At 33.6% G+C, this 18,091-nt stretch overlaps 1 protein-coding gene and 1 long non-coding RNA gene across 17 annotated transcripts in view; one reads left to right on the top strand and one right to left on the bottom strand.

The window, feature by feature from the left end:
• Window positions 1-5,480, top strand: part of LOC148623284 (uncharacterized) — a 56,227-nt gene extending 50,747 nt beyond the window's left edge. For 15 of the 16 annotated variants that reach the window (XM_088565033.1, XM_088565032.1, XM_088565026.1 and 12 more), the window contains 2 exons: window positions 1,732-1,773; window positions 3,548-5,480. In XM_088565033.1, the coding sequence (XP_088421159.1) occupies window positions 1,732-1,760 (29 nt within the window). In that variant the 3' untranslated portion in view covers window positions 1,761-1,773; window positions 3,548-5,480. Of the gene's footprint in view, window positions 1-1,731; window positions 1,774-2,810; window positions 3,024-3,547 lie in introns of those variants that run through there. The other variant, XM_088565017.1, reaches the window with a different exon arrangement.
• LOC148623283 (uncharacterized) lies at window positions 5,372-15,703 on the bottom strand. The gene is made up of 2 exons (XR_015919406.1): window positions 15,214-15,703; window positions 5,372-5,520 (listed from the first exon to the last, which is right to left on the bottom strand). It is a non-coding gene; the product is annotated as an uncharacterized LOC148623283 (long non-coding RNA).
• Between the last annotated feature and the right edge of the window lie 2,388 nt (window positions 15,704-18,091).

Genomic DNA, 18,091 nt, shown 5'->3' with positions numbered 1-18,091 from the left:
AACCTGACTGCAAACCATAGTGGTGCACCGTGTTGGGAAAGATCCCATGTTCCTCGCACCTTAAAGAACCCTTCTGTGGTATTCTCCCGGAGTAGGACCCATAGGGCTTCGCCACAGGAGGCTAAATTGCCTGACCCTTCCCACCTCTCCCTATTTCTAGTGGCAATCAAAATTTATCGACCCCATTATCCTTGTGTTCCATCCTATTTTCCATTTCATGTTCATTTCCCGAATATAGCTGAAATATTGCTGCTCGGGCGTTAAACCCCAACAATTAATCAATCAATCAATTTTACAGTGATTCAGGATTTGTTGTTGGTGGTTTTCACAATGATACAGAGCTATTGCCTTCACTTGGCGTCAGTCGTCTTTAACAATTTTTAAAAACTCTTCTCCTCTGAAACTACTTGACCAATAAGAACCAAACTTGGTCTGAATGTTCCATTGGGTATTATGCATAGAATTGATGTGTGGTTAATGATCTTTCAAAAAACATGGCCACCGTGTTTTTGTCCTTGATAGGCAAAAATTTATCCAGGTGAGTGATTCAGGTTCCTTGGAGACTCTTGTTTGTTGGTAAATTTCCCAATGACACAGTGCCTGTATCTGGTAGTTTTTATATGTCTAATATTTTATTTTAAAATTATGATAATGTTTAATGGTATCATACTATCTTTGTGGTTGTCATCATTGATATCTGTTAACTTTTGTTTATTAACAATAACTGGGGAAAAACTTACGAATCTTTTTTGAAATTTTCACTTATTTTCAAGGGAATTGGTTAAAGACCCATAGTTCTGAAGAATTTGGTTCAACCCCCTGTGAAAATTAGAATACCCCCACTCCCCCATTTGATTACATGCACCTTTTGGCGTCTTCTTCTGACATCCAGTTAACCATCAGATATTGAATTATTACTAACTGCTGATCCATATTGATTTGGATCAAAATCTAAAATAGGAGGTGCACAATGGGAATATGCAATAAGTATCCTATGAAAGTTTCATTCAGTTCCATTCTATGGTACTGAAGGAAGAACAGACTAGAGACGGGTCACCATGTTCACAAATGACTAAGTCCATGTTTTGCTATTTGAAACCCCCAAATTGATTCTGACTAAAATAGGAGGTACACAATGGGAACATGTAATGAAGTTCCTGTAAAAGTTTCATTTAATTCCATTCAGTTGTGTTGGAGGAGTAATAGATAAGGGATGGGTTCCCCATGTCTTCATATTCACATATGACAAAGTCCGTGTTTTGCTATGTGAAACCCCCAACTTGATTCTGATCAAAATCTAAAATAGGAGGTGAACAATAGTAACCTGCAATAAAGGTTCTGTGAAAGTTTCATTTAATTCCATCTTGTGGTATAGGAGGAGCAACTGATAAGAGTTGGGTCCCCTGTGTAGTGGAAGGAAAGATGGACACCCTATCACCATATGCCCCACTTGTATCCTACCTTGCAAGTGTTGATAGAAATAGTTTGTTGTAAACCTGATTATGGTGATTGGTGTGTCAATGTGCTCCTGTTGAATTTCTGTTTAAGATTTTTTCCAGAATGTACTTGTCTTTAATCATTTTCAAGTAATAGGGTGTATACATGTATCTGCTATATTATGTATGGGGTTGTCCAGAGAACTAGAATTCTGCTTAAAATTCATTAAATATATTTGCATGATGTTATATCATATACAGTAAACTTTGTCACTAAAAGTATTTCTCATTGTAGAATCAACTAGAACAGAAACAGAAGAATAAGACAAACTGACAGGTAAGTTTCAGATGACTTCCAACTACATCAAACTGACAGGTAACTTTCAGATGACTTCCAATCAAACTGACAGGTAAGTTTCAGATGACTTCCAACTACATCAAACTGACAGGTAACTTTCAGATGACTTCCAACTACATCAAACTGACAGGTATCTTTCAGATGACTTCCATTACATCAAACGGACAGGTAACTTTCAGATGACTTCCAACTATTAGGATTTGTCTTATTTAACCGCTGGTGGCTAAAAGCACCATGACACTTATGATTGCAATGAAGCACTTTCCAGAATGGTTAACTAAAATTTTGTAACACATGTTCTAACACCTCAGTAAAGGTAACATATGCACTAACACCTTGGTAATGGTAACACATGTAAAGGTAACATATGTACCAACACCTCAGTAAAGGTAACATATGTACTAACACCCCAATAAAGGTAACATATGTTCTAACACCCCAGTAAAGGTAACACATGTTCTAACACCTCAGTAAAGTTAACACACATTCTAACACCTCACTATAGGTAACAAGTGTTCTAACACCTTAGTAAATGTAATATATGCACTAACACCTTGGTAAAGGTAACACATGTAAAGGTAACATGTACTAACACCTCAGTAAAGGTTACATATGTACTAACATTGCAGTAAAGGTAACATGTACTAACACCTCAGTAAAGATAACATGTACTAACATCTCAGTAAAGGTAACACATGTACTAACACCCCAGTAAAGGTAACACATGTAAAGGTAACATATGTACTAACACCCCAGTAAATATACTACAATCACTGTAGAGTACGTGCTTGATTTTTATGGTTTTTTTTTTCATTTTGATTATTGTTATTTGGTTTTTTTTACAAGACCGTGAAATCTTTTGATTATGTAATAATATCATGCTGTTATTGTCGTCTATAGACACTTATATTCCATTCAGTAACTTGAGTGTTAGTATTCAGATCTTTATGAAATTATGCCACAAGGTGCCATACTACAAATGGAAGCCTTGTAATGTCATGTTTGTTTTTTTTAAGGAAATGATGTTAGCTTATGGAGTGACAAAATATTCTTACCACATCCTACCTCTTAGAAAACAACATTGTTAAATATATTTTCTAGACCAGAAAATTAAATGTTCCATGCCTCCTGAGATGGATGCAACACTCCATATCATTTGCAAGTGGTAATCATTTTGACAGATATCCTTGATTTTTACCTGCAACCCAAAACCTTCATCCTTCATGCTCATGTGTTACTTACTTTCATTAGTCTCTAATTTAAAAAAAAAATGAAATCAGTATTATTCATGACTTGTACAGTTTAAATATAATTTGGAGATGTGTTCCTTCGGATATAAAGAATAGTCATGATTTTTTTTTTCTACATCTTTAGCTTGTTTAATTTAGCCATTTTTTAAAGCAGTAAATGCTTAAATTAGGATTTCACTACAGTCGAATATATCTTTATATGTGAATATTGAAAGAGTAATCAAGGGAACCAAAATTCTAGCAGAAATCAGAAGAATGTAAAACAGGAACAAAGACCAGACAGGGAAAATATAGACACACAACAAAGAACATAAAATAACCAAAATAATACGTACAAAGTAACATAAGTAAATGAGCAAATCTGACTCCACTAAAAACTGGGAGCATGGACCAGGTGCACTGATTGGGTCAATGTCTTCTACAAACACCTGAGTATTCGATATCTGTTGGGATATCTCATATATGTTAACTTTTGGCAACTGATCTTTTCTTTATATTTTCAGTGGATAGACGGATTGTCAGTTAACCTTTCGACGACTGATCTTACAAAGATTTGGTCTTATATTATTTGTTTATATTTATTTCGTATTCCTTTTTTAATGTGAGCATTTTTTTTGTATCTATAAGTCTAGTTTTAAGCTATATTGTATCTTTTAGTTTTGGTATAAAATTGTCATTATTGAGTCAAATGGAATTAGCATATCAAATATAGTATATCATAACGTAAACTAACATTACCATGGCTGCAATGATGTGTTATAAGATCTAAACATTGCATCGTGAATTTAATGTAGGATGTTTCTGGAATTCATGACATTTTATTACATCAGATTTTAAACATTTTTACCTGCTAGCATAAGACTTGTCATGTATTTTACAAATAATGAATTATAGTGTGTATAATAAAGACAAGTTTTATTTCTTTTTATATATTTATAAACTGTGATAGTTGAGCTAATTCTTTTATGTTAAATAATTGTACATATAGAAATTACTCTGTAAAAAGTATTTGGATATTTATTTTGGGTTGTTTATGTCCTGATATTAAGGTACTATTTATCAAAAGAAACTACTTGTAATAAGGTTGTGGCAATTTATTCTTAGTTAAATCATTTAGATCTTTAAAAAAATGTGTATAATTTACTGTATTTTTATATTATACAAGGAAAAACTGTATCAATGATGGAAAACATGGAACCTTCAACTGTCCTACTAACACTATTTAATAGTTCTAAGTGTCATTTGGTTAAAGGTCAAGGTCACCTGAATCATAGACCCATGTAATTGTCGTATTTAAATTATCCTTGACATTATCTGTTTACCCCACTGACCTCTGACAGAGGATACTGGTGCTGCTAGATGTTGTATTGCTGTCATAATGTTGCCAAAATCAATATCTAAAAGTGTTCAGATGTGTTTTTATTTATGTTGTGTTCTGTAGTTTAATGTTTTATGCGGGTGTTTTTGCTTCTATTTTGTTTTAAAGATGACGAGATTATTTGAAATTTTAAGGATTAAAAATGTACAGGTTTTCTAGCATTGGATATTAAGATTATGATGCACAAGTAATAAGATGAATTGTAATAGTTTTCTAGAGATGTCTTCAAGTAACGCTATAAATAAATCTATGGTGGTGATTTTACCATAAAATGGGTTTATTTTTTTTCGTATTTTAACAGTGTAAAATCCTTCTGATTTCAGATACCTCAACTTTTTATTCCTAATTATTATACGGTTTAATGTAAGTGTAGATATTTTAAGTTCTGCTATGTATTCAGTTACGCAATGTCTAAAGATAATTTTACCTAATTTCAGGAAATTATAACCAAAAAAAATGGAAAAGATATCATTGATTTTTTGCATATTTCACTAATACTTCATGGCAAGAGATTGAAAGTGAGTCCATTGATTTTCGTTTTTGTATATTGGTGACATATTATGATGCTAAAGATGTTATAACTATTATTATATTTCATTAGTGGGGGGAGGGGTCGGGCAAGAGGTGGTTGATTGGAGAAATGTCATTTTGTACGTTTTATAGAAGACTGCATATCTTGACTTGATCAGTCTAAACAATTAGCCATTCTAATCATAAACCTCTCCCCAGTTTGAACATACATGTAGTTACGGCCATTGTTCATGTAAGGCGTTCTCCAGTTATAGGCTATGGACCATTGTTCATGGAAGGCGTTCCCCAGTTATAGACTATGAACCATTGTTCAGTGTCAACTGTCTCATTGGGATTGTTGTGTACAACCAATGCATTTCTCATTTTATACCTTAAAATAAAGAAAAAATAATTGGAAAGATAAAAAAGAACAAACATATTGTAATTGCATCCTGTATTATTAGGTGTATTGCATTCCCAATCATTGGGTCATTTCATATCTTTGGATATATTTTATCATTTGTAATAAAATACAACTGGTAACTGCTCGTTCTCTTCAGTTCCTTTCAAAGCGTGATACTACCATTCCTGTAAAATATAAACATAGTCAGTTAGGTTTTATCCTATTTTTTTGTCATTTATAATATCCATGTTCTTGCTATAGAACGTTGTTGAGAAAAATACATGTACACACATCTATTTAAACAATTTGTAAATGCCGCAGACACGCTCAATAGGTCCGTTTTCCCTCCCTGCTTAATGTATGTAAATGTCAAACCAGTTTTAGACAGTGGATCATTTTCGTCGTATCACTTCGAATAAGTGAAGATAACGAGGGTTCGATCAATCGTTTATCACATAGTAAGTTTTAATTTATTTGTTTTGTAAAAATAAAAGCCTAAATTAAAGAGGCATCTGCCTCCTCCGCCTCACTGGAATTTTAACGCGCACTTGACGAGATTCCCGTGTATATACTACATTGTCTACATGTTTATTTATAAAAATGGTAAAAAAGAACACAACAAATGCACCTGCCAATAACCTAAATCCAAAGTAGTAAATACTTCCGGGGATCACTAAAAAGGTCTTCAACAAGTGTATAAATTCTGAAAGGCCCGAACAAAAATAGTGATACAATCAACGGTAAAAGAACTCTTCGAAACCAAACTCAACGACACAAAGACACATTAATGACCAACATCTCGTATAGACAAAATGGGATGTCCATTTAAAGTTCACAGTTACTGACAGCTTGCTAAAAACGTATTAAAGAATGACAATCAAAACATCGATCACAAGTATTAACGTCAAGTACAAAATACTAATAGGTAAGATTTGATGTAGAAAATTAAGCTTCTCGGAGCGCAGCATGTAGAACTCTCATGTGGACAAAAAATCAGTTTGACAAACTTAAACGTAGTGAGACTAAAATATACACATTGAAATTCAATTATAAGGTAAAAGGAGTTCTTCTTTAAGGGTGTTTATGTTTTGTGCCTTCGATTCATATAACTGAAAAAGGTAAGCGGTTCTTTACTATTGCGCCAAAAATAAATCCTTCATTTGTGCTATTTTTAACGAATATAGGGTAAAATAGACATATAGCATGTAAAATACATTTGAATTCTTTATTTAAGAATTGGCTATGATAAAAATTGCGAAGTGCAATAAACAAAATTCGCACATGGAAAATTTATGTTATATTTCAATAGATAAAATTTTTATCATAGCCAATTCCTATAAATTAATTTTAAAACATATTTTTATCTTTAAACATGAAAAAGAAGCTCTGAATTTAACTGAATAGGGGTATGTCAATATTTTTTTATCCATTGAGATATAACAAAATTATTTTAACCAATCAGATTACAGTATTTATCTCAAATTAATTTATTACAACTTATCTAAAAATCATGGATACCTTTCTAAAACCAGAATATTTAGGAATAAAAATGTAAGAGCACTAGCCATCATAAATTATGACCTTGAAAATCGTCTAAAACTAGAACCATTCAGGAATAAAATTGCTAAACAATTTAAAAATCTCTAATCAAGGAAAGGAAGCACTATAAATCTGTTCTTGCACCACACGTGCAGGCCAAAGTGCGAACATATTCCTTTCTTGTGATTTCTCCCCTGGAGAACAAGTTTTTTTTCGACAAGATATTCGTTTTTTCCTTTTCCCAAAGCCTAACAACAGCCAATTTTCTGGATAACATCTACGTAAGTGAACGTGTTTAGATGTTTCAAATAAAGCTACTAATTAAAATGGTCGTGGATTCAGGTCCATTGTTTGTCCTTTTTAAGTCTGCGGTTGGAGCTGATGCCTATAATGACGGTGGATATCTTGAATCAGGGATAATGTATGTTTCAAAGACATAATCCATAAATTTTATGCATCTTTCATCTGGTGGAGCTTCATCCATAATATCTTCCGCGAAACAATCTTCGATCTGATTTTGAGGTAAGTATGGCAAACTCACTTAACTACCTTAAGGCTAAAAACCACTAATTCCACTTCCCATAGGCTTCTATGCTAATTTCACAATATTCAATGGCTTCTCTGGACTTTACCTTACCTTTAACCTGCAGATGACTATATATCAGCATGATTCTACATATGTCAGCTCACAATCCTCAGAATGGCATGTGGGGTTAGCAGACTTGCAGTGCAGTACTGGTCACCGGAAGTGAAGGGTCTATAAATAGCATGGGAAATCCCAGTGTTTTCACAAGATAGGGGTATATTTAAAAATCATTATGGAGATTAGGCTTCATATCACAAGAAGCAAAATGCACCTATAAAATGTACAGAAATGTTTTTCCTTTCAGAAACTGTTTAAATTTTTAAAATAAGATGAGAATTTTTTTCACAGCACTATGAGGAACAGGGGTAATTTCTGCGTAGGACTATTTTTGCGTACGTTCCAAATGCTCATTGGTTGAATTGGTGGTCTGTAACCTAAAGAGTCACTTTTTGTCTTAGAAAAAATAAATAACTATACAGGTATCTTCCTACACACATACTGAATGCATTTGCAAAGTTTCAGTGAAATGTGACAAGCACTTTTTTAAATATTTGATTTTTAAATATAGGGTAACCAAGTTGTGCGAGCAAAAAAGTGAAAATATTCTACCATACTGAAATGCATTAAATATTTGCAAAGAACTTTTTCTGACTTTTCAAATAAAAAATATCAATCACAACTTGTTTTTTAACAATATTAATGAAGAAATAGTTTTAAAAGTAATCATTTTCTGAGAAATTGGTCTATTTTTAAAAATTTATTTCTGACATGCCTCCCCTTTTTTCTTGATCACATGTCAAAAATCCTAAATCTTTAAATTTTCACAAAACGTGATATATTTGGCTTTAAATTTGTAAATACAGTGTTTTCACATTAAAACATGACCAGTAAAGGGCACCTAAAGCAAAAAAAGTGCTCAATAATGGATTTTCCATGTTGCCATAGGGGAATGCTTATATGGCCTTAACCGCAGTAATGAAAGTGAGTTTTTCCTCATTTCTAACCTAATTTTTGCTCAAATCTACACAAAACTTGATTTCAAGTGCTTATTACTACCATATTTAGGTAAACATAGCCCTCAAAGTTTAATATTTGATATTTTTACTAAATTTTCTACACTTTTTACAAGATAGGACATAAAAATCAGCCAAAAAGACCAATTTTCCATAATTTGGACCTATAACTTAAAAAAATGCATATTTTGAAGGATTTTTGTAGTGTATTCCTCTCATGGCAAAGTTAACAAGATCTTCAAGTAGTTTAAAGCTATTTGAAGAAACTTTTCATTTTGCCATGGCTTCATCTTAAGGCTAAAAACCACTAATTCCACTTCCCATAGGCTTCTATGCTAATTTCACAATATTCAATGGCTTCTCTGGATTTTACCTTACCTTTAACCTGCAGATGACTATATATCAGCATGATTCTACATATGTCAGCTCACAATCCTCAGAATGGCATGTGGGGTTAGCAGACTTGCAGTGCAGTACTGGTCACCGGAAGTGAAGGGTCTATAAATAGCATGGGAAATCCCAGTGTTTTCACAAGATAGGGGTATATTTAAAAATCATTATGGAGATTAGGCTTCATATCACAAGAAGCAAAATGCACCTATAAAATGTACAGAAATGTTTTTCCTTTCAGAAACTGTTTAAATTTTTAAAATAAGATGAGAATTTTTTTCACAGCACTATGAGGAACAGGGGTAATTTCTGCGTAGGACTATTTTTGCCTACGTTCCAAATGCTCATTGGTTGAATTGGTGGTCTGTAACCTTAAGGGAATACTTAAGATATCTAATACGAGGCCTTCATGTTATATTAAAGTATTAGCTATAGTCCAACAGATATTAAGTCTTTACAATTATAAATTACCTGGATTACATTTTTACTTGTAAAACGGTGCAAATGTAATATGTACTTGTGGCGCAAATATAAGGTTGCTATTTCTCAAAATTGGCGCAAAAGTAATACAAACAACGTAAAAGATGTCTGAAATCTGAAAGAGAAGGCTGGCAGGTATTGTCATAAGGAATATATTTTTTGGAAAAAGATTTAAAATCGGATCCCAAATCGGGAAGCCACCTTTGGCCCATTACAATTCGAACACCGTAAGAGAATTAGAAATTGTAGAAAACTGCAGGCATGCATTTTCACGGCGAATCTAATTAAAATGAATTTTAAAACGGACCAAAAATCTTATTTTTAGGGGGCATGGTCCATACAACTCGAAAACCGTGAGAGATATCTGAAATCTGATTGAAAACGCAGGCAGGGATCTTGACGAGGATTTTAATAAAAAAAATTTAAAAAATGGACCAAACATAATTTTAAAAGTTCTTTGGGTGGCGTGGCGGGGGCGAACAGACAGATGGACGAACGTGCAATTTTTTGGAGGTATTCACATAATACCTCACCACGTCGTGTAGTAGGACATAGAAGTGAAAACTGTTAATTCAATGTTGCGATAACCATAGTTATCATTTGAGGACGACTAAGGTCCTCGACATTTTCGTCCGTGTGTATATGACCGCATGTATATTCATAAACGAAGAACCAGTTTTTAAAAATGTATCAGTTTTGTCGGATATCTTTTCACATATTAAAAAATAAAGTGGTTTTCGTCATTTCATTCATCAAATACTAGTTGTTATTGTTTTGGTTTTCTCTTTCATTTCGTTTACCAAAAAGAAAGCCAAGAATTTCGGGGGGCGTGGGGGGTCAGATCATCTTCCGCCTCAATGGCATTCACGGCCCAGTTAGGGCCTGGTTGAAGATCTGCTCCAGTCCAAGTCGGCCGGCGACGAAGAGACCTCCGGTTTGGTTGATGTTATTATTTGAGTTTTGATTTTTAGTCGAACAGGTATTTTCATTTTTAATTAATGGTGGTGTACAACATGGTTGGTGACAAACCCCAGCGGAAAATCACCTAGTAAGGTATAGACAGATGTAAACATCATCGGAATTACTTATTGGAATTGAGTTACCTCTATAATATTGCAGTTCATCGCTCTTTGGTATAATGTAAAATTTATTCAATAGTAAATACTAGAATAAATATATATACTTAGGATATACTAGTAATTAAATCTAGACAAAAAATATAATTGTTAATATTTTAACCATATAACTTAGTCTTCGTACCTTTTGTTTCCGAAATATTTGCAGCTTTCATTACATGGATCCCAGAAAAATAAATAATAAACTCCAAGAATTATAGCAGAGAGAGACACACAAATAAGATATATAAATACAGTTATAGTTCTAACCCACGGAGTTCTAAATGTCCATTCCGTTCTATTATTATGGTAGTGAGCAGTCAAACTCTTAATGCTGCGATGCTGCCCGTTCGGAAATTTATCACTTTCCATTCTCTATCTAAACATACTGTAAAGTGAACGTCAAAAAGTAATGAAGTTGGGTAAGGATTTGTTACACAAAAGATAATTGTTCTGGTATGATTTTGATCATTGTACTATCGATTTAAGGTTGAGGAATGACATGCCAGAACTATTGCATTGAGGATCACAGACAAAACACAGACATCGTATGGTTAATGTAATTATTGAGATATCAATTCATTGTTTCAATTATTGCAATGGCTACGATTAATTGTTATTTCGTATAAGCAACTGATATGAAATGTAATCGTCGGTGAAACTCCTCAATTTTACGTTTTATGTAATGGGATTTACAAAGACATGAAAAATGAGACACCACAGAAGCGTCTAAATCCAATACACTTAAATTAGGTACTTGAGCTCTTCATTTCTTTGGTTTCATTTTTTAAAAGTATTTCGAAAAATGTTCTATTAATAAATAAGTACTAAAGCAACAATATATAGGTATCAGATTTATGCTCGATATGAGCATAATACTTGTAATAAGTAACAAACTATATTAAAAACGAGTTTCCTTATATTGGAAAAAAGTTCGAAAAGAAATGATGTATCCGTCTCCATATAATATATCATACCGGACAAGACGATCCTTTTCGGTTGACGTTACGAGAACTTGTTAATTTCTCTATATAGACAGCCGAGTACATCCTCAGTACTACTTGGGGCATCCAATTCGCATTATTGTAATATTGCAGAGTCCGGTATGGCTTATCTGCATTTTCTTTAGGAAAAATGTATCAATTTTCATTGCTTCGCTACCTTTACTTATAGTTTTTGTCACGCAATTGTTCTCACTTTCACCAAGTTTGGTTCAAATTTGGTTGTTCTCACCATCAAGTACGAGATCACAATCATCTGGTTCAAATTTGGTTGTTCTCACCATCAAGTACGAGATCACAATCATCTGGTTCAAATGTGGTTGTTCTCACCATCAAGTACGAGATCACAATCATCTGGTTCAAATGTGGTTGTTCTCACCATCAGGTAGTATGAGATCACAATCATCTGCCCTTAGCTTATAGTTCCTATTTTAATAGGATATTTTTCAAAAATTATTTAGACAACCTTACCTTTACAATTTCTTATTCTTCTTTTTTTGGTTCAAATGAAAGAAGAATAAGGGAAATAATTGAATAGGTGGGTTGAATTAAAAAAATAAATATAGGTTGTGATTTGCTGATGTCAAAAAAGGTCAACTTTTTACTTTTGGAAGCCATTTTAGGTCAAATTTGGGGGGTCTCTGTGTTTAAGTAGCTAAATTTGAAAAGTGATGGTGAAAGTTTCTATTTTTTTTTTTTTTTTTTTTTTTTTTTTGTATGGAAGTTTGAGGTAAGATTCTTTATTCAGCTCCCATAATTTCATTTGATTTGAAGCGGTGTTTTTAAATTGGAAAAAGGCTATAATAAACTCTGTGTGAAAATTAATTGTGTTCTCGTACGGTACTATCAGAAAGTAGAACTCGAGCATCCGAATGACCGACGTAAAGCATTTCGTCTAGTGGCGTATTCAACTTGTTAAATCAGTTAAATATAACATTTTAAATATCAAATCGTGAAGTCTCGTTATTACAGTAGTGTATGACTGTGTGACAGTTGTGATTATACAGCTTTAATTCTAGATATTAATTCTTTGGTCTTTCATTTTTTAAGACGTATGGTTGAAGCCTGTTCTCAAGAAATGATTTCTCACACTGTGATTTTCATGACCTTGGATGCGTCTCTCAAACGTGTGCCACTTCGTGGGCAGCTTGATGTTATAATAATTCTACCTCCGTAGGTTGGAGCATTGACCAAATTATAAAACATAAGAAATCCAATCGTCCGTGTTCAGAGCTTAGACAAATGGGACTGTTTAGATACCAGGTGTGTTTGTCAGAGATGCCTAAGGCACATGGGATTGTTTAGATACCAGATGTGTTTGTGGTATTTATATACCAGTAAGATGATATTTGGGGGTTCCTAAATATTGTTCCTAATATCATGTTTCCAATCTTTAGTACATTACCAATACCAAGTTTTGGATAGGCAATAAATTGTCAATATATATAGTTGATATAGTTTCTCATTTAAAAAAAAGCTGTTGGCATTATTTCATGAAACACAATTCTAACCTTTTTTCTTCAAATATAGAACTAACAAATTTTGTGGTCTTGTAGTACGCTTTGATCTTGTTATGTCCTCATGCAAAATATGATGGCATGTGCGGACTAGAAAAAAATTGAATTAAAAAAGCACCAAGTAACAACTAATATTGGCGATCGTTTCATACTGTTACCCGTCCATTTATAAAAATAGTCATTTTTATAATTAAATAATGTTTAGTTTACAAATTCAGCATTAAGTATCTAGGAAACATTTATGATAGCTATCTATTCTTATATTCTTACATTTTGATATTAATATTGCCTGTAACAACCACACATTTTAGTTCAGTCAGCACCAAAAGGTAACACAGCGCGATTTCTTTATAAGTTACATTCTTATTACTACTATTTGCTCTTACTACATTCTGAATACGCTTAAGGTAGGAAGATACCAATTTTAACTACACCCAGATTTGTCTAACTCTATGCATATGGCTAGAATGAGCCAAGGTCCACTGAAATATGAAATAAAAAATAGGGGTCACGGTCCGCAACTTTTTCAACACTTTTTTGGCGGGAAATACAGAGAAAACACAGTATTTCATACGAAAATTTTCGAAGTTTTGTCTGAATATTGCCATCCTGACTAAAAACTAACACAATATTCCTTATGTAATTTGCGCATTATCGGTGTGAAATAAAAGGTAGGTCACGGTTTTCGTTTCCTGGTTATCCTGCAACGATCATAGTAAGATCACAACATATGCGCCATATTGAAAATAATCTATACAGTATTAACAAAGTAATCTTTCATTCAACAGCAAACCAAGCACTCAACGCTCTCTTAGACCTTTCAAATGCTAATAATTAACATGTGACTGCCTGGTCGTGTGTGTCCATGGTTGCAATAGAAGTGATGGCACGAATCATTCTGTATTCAGTTTTTATACTACATGTACTTTTTTCAGAGGTTGCATAAGTGTAGTTAGAATCCCAAAACTCATGGTGTAGATATAAATGAGATGAGTTCCACTTCACAATCATTTTTGTCCTAAATTAGATAAGATCAAAACCGTGTGAAGTAATTCTAGATATTATTTCCAAAATTCCCAAATTTGAATAAATGAAGACAAGTTTATCTTATATTTTCTCCTTATTTTAGCTAATTTCCACACGTTTTCTGTTCACGGCATTTGGTTGGCTTAGATATCGATTGTTCTGGATGCTCTACCCAAGGACTTCTCGGCATTTGGTTGGCTGAGATATCTATTGTCCTCTCTATCCAAGGACTCCATAACAGCATCTTGAATTTGAAAATTATCTATCGGAAATTTTTTACTTCAAAAGATCTATTTGTAAGTTACGGATTTCATCACACAAATTAAAGGCCTGTATTCAAAAATTGAGGGAAATCAGCGTTTTTGTATTAAATGTAACTCTGGAGAAGTAGAAGATGAAGTCCATTCTTTTTAATAATCTGCAAGAAATTCCACCTTTCAAGGAAAATGAAGATAAAAACTTCAATAACCTTGATGGCGAACAGAAATTTATCTGAAAACCTAAAGATTCTAAATGCAGTTGGCAAATTTATGATTTTTTTTTAATGAACATGTAGTTTTCTTTGATACAAGTTTATTTATCTTTGATACTAGATTTGTATTATTTACTATCTGTTTTATTGAAAGCACACATTATACAAAACAGGATCGATCGTCTTTAACGCTTAATATACTTTTATATTGTTAGTAAGGATGAATTTGTTTTTAAATGTATGTAATAGTGTCTGATAAGTCTATATAGGCTGAGTGTTGATCTTTTATGTATACGACTGTTATGTAAGGTCAATGCGAGACACTTTAATCAAATAATTTGTTATTATTATCATGTATTATTACTATCTAATCAATGTTTCTTTTCCTTTATAAATGTACACTCATGTAGCCCCCATGTGGGCCCTTTTAGTTTAATTTATAAAGTAAAATATGTTCTATCATCTATGTTCTATTCTACCCAAGCCAGGCGCGGATCCAAGGACTGGCGTACGCCCCCTCTAAATCGGTAAGAAAATTTTTTTTTACCACAAGTTTCACCCCATAAATTTTTTTTGCCTTGCTTTGCATGGCATTTAATTTAATTAACGCCCCGCCCTCCCCCCTCCCACCCACCTAAACTCAAATCCTGGATCCGCCCCTGCGTCAGTATATGCCACGCGGCGCCATCGACTTACAAAACACGAGGGGTTATATGAACGCCTTCCAGAAGCCTCTTACCGTTTTTTAGCCTTTTCTGTTTACTGTAAGGCGTCCTCCATTCGACAGGACACCAGTAGAATCACTGTTATTTTCATTGATATTGAAAACTTGCGGTATTGGATTCCACAACAAGGAGTAATAAACAGCTAATAAAAGGGCTGTAAGTGTGACAGAAAATAAATACAACAACACTACAAAAATCCTGACCCATGCACGACTGTCTTGTTGGTCTATAATTCTGACCCATGCGCGACTGTCTTGTTGGTCTATCTTAGTTCTATCAGATAACGTATCCTTTACAGTTGTTTGCATGACAATCACTACCGGTCACTACCACACGTATATGATCACCTATTCGTGTAAACAATATTTTGTTTCTAGATACTGCTCAAAAGTATAGCTACATACCTTAAGTATGTAATTTAATCGAGAGCACAAAATGGCGTGATCCAATCCATTCAAGTTGACAAATATGAACACGTAATAAGCATCAATAAAAATTTGAAGTGTTCACATTACCTGTTATGCTAATTGACACAGTTACGTATTGGGCTGTATCATAATGTGAACCACCCCATTCGGACGCTGCTACATCGGATTGAATTTAATGTAGTGAAGACAGTATAAGTATAGAAGGGAAAACTTCCTTACGATATTAGAAATGTCAGATTGCAAGCAAATTTTCGGTATATAGTTTGTATATATCAATTTTGATTTTTAACTGGAAGACATTCTAGAGAACATTTAGCTTTAACCGTGTGGATAATGTTCCATTTTTTGTGTGTAATTAACAAAGACCATAAAACATCACGAATCCGACACGCCCACTTCTGATCAACTTAAATTTGCGCGGAGGGGCAATGTCAGGAAATGCACAATAAATATGCGCTTGACCCTTGTGATGCTCAGTATATTGTAGGTAACAGCAAATATAAGATCAGTGAAATTTTTATTTCATTGTCGCCCTACTTAAAGGTATTAATTATGCCAAAAAACTAATAAACCCTTTCAGCTTTCAAAGAATTTGTCAGCGTGACCATCTTGACAATTCAACCTTTTAAAAGTATATTTATGGTGTTGGTATACATCTCGTTGGTCGGGTGTCAGTTTTTTCTACAGCTACAAGTTTAAATGATGCATTACTGCGCTTATTTTGACACGAAGAAGCTGTCGTAAACTTGGTCACGCGTAATAACATGTGTTGCCATCGATTCTTTTATTACAAAAGAATACTAGTACTATAATTGTCAGTTATTGATTGTGTCTTATCAGTAGAAATAACATGATTTAAATTTACATTTTGAGTGATGAAAAACAAATCCTACCTTGTCAATAGAAAATGCCAAGTCAGCAAAACTACTCCTGTCAAAACACAGCTGATCTAGACACTACTCCTGTCAGCCGCCGGCACTAGTACTGTCAGTAACCGCCGTGGGTAATCAGCGGGCGACACTAGTAATATCAGTAACCGCCGTAGTCAGCAGACGACACAAGTACTATCATGCAGTGACGTTAAAGTACTATCAGTAACCGCCGTGGATAGTAATCAAATATCATTTATAGCATATGTGTGTCATTGTAACAGAAATTAACACTATAATAAATGGAATCAATAGAAAATTTGTAAAATATCAGATTTTAAAAAAAGGGGAAGGCCAAGAAACTCGATCTGTCTTATCCCCAAGTTCTTTTGATCAATGAATGAAATCTATGGAATAATGACTTCAAAACATATTTGAAACAAAACATGGAGATGAAATAGCTTCTGCTACTTGTTTCAATTGTACAACATTAGTTGGTGATTATTATAAAGTTTTCTAGAAGTATTCTGCAATTATATAGTCCATGTGAAGAAATCTACCAAATTTTCGGTCTGGCCTTAACGGCGCTTTATTTTTGGTAACGGGATTATTCAGATAAAATATTCATTAATGTTCAACTTGCTCAATGGGTTGCCTTCACTTTCGCCGGAGAATTGTCTTGGCATGATCCGGAGCCATTTTCCTGGTTGTCATAGTTACATTACATTGCAAGTTCTCTTTCGTTTTGTATTGGAAAATGATGCATGACAAAATGATGCCCTTTTGTTAATTTTCTTAAGCTTAAATCTTTTAACCTCTCTCCGCATTCCATGTAAATTACAACTAATCAGTTACAATTCTTAAATAATGATTACTTTTTAATTTGTATTACAATATGATTACTTTTTAATTTGTATTACAATATAGTCTTCATCACACTAATTAACAGTCCGCTTCATGTAAATTAATACAGAAGTTGTACGAGTACATGTATACACCACTTCTTGAGGAATCAGTCGCCTGCGCATACAAAAAAGAAAAAAAAAGAATACGAAGTAGTCCCAATTTGCTGCTATTATGCACATAACTTGGTTCATTTGTTATGTCCGGAATGAGATTTGGACCAACAGCTATGAGAACAGTTTTTGGTATAGTACAAAAAAACCCATACATGTAATATGGTGTAGTCTATTTTCCAATCTGACACTTTTGGAAGTCCTCTGGATTCCACGGAAGAAGAATGCACGCTGGCTTCCAAACATACATGTAGTAAGATGTTAGTAACACTGCAAAGGCACACACCATCACTAAATAAATAATAGTTGACCAAAACCTTATTGGAGGTGTATTAAGAACATCTTCTGCCCAGTTGCTATGATAACGTATACTTCTAGTTATTTTGTGAAAATTGTGTTGAGTTGAATCATGCGTACCATTCCTTATTGCCATGCGATGTGACGACTTTGATATACCAGTGCTGTCCATTTCACTGACAACCACATTATCTGAATTTGTACTACACGTCAATGCCATGGTCATTTGGTTGAAGTCCCGACTATTGTCTAAGCTGCAACATGGTTTTTCCGAGTCTTCAC

This window comes from Perna viridis, chromosome 2 (assembly GCF_037379345.1).
Source record: "Perna viridis isolate PV_CMFRI_1.1 ecotype Kerala chromosome 2, ASM3737934v1, whole genome shotgun sequence".
NCBI classification, from domain to species: Eukaryota; Metazoa; Mollusca; class Bivalvia; order Mytilida; family Mytilidae; genus Perna; species Perna viridis.
The sequence above is the reverse complement of the archived record's forward strand: the minus strand, read 5'-3'. Positions and strand labels throughout refer to the sequence as shown.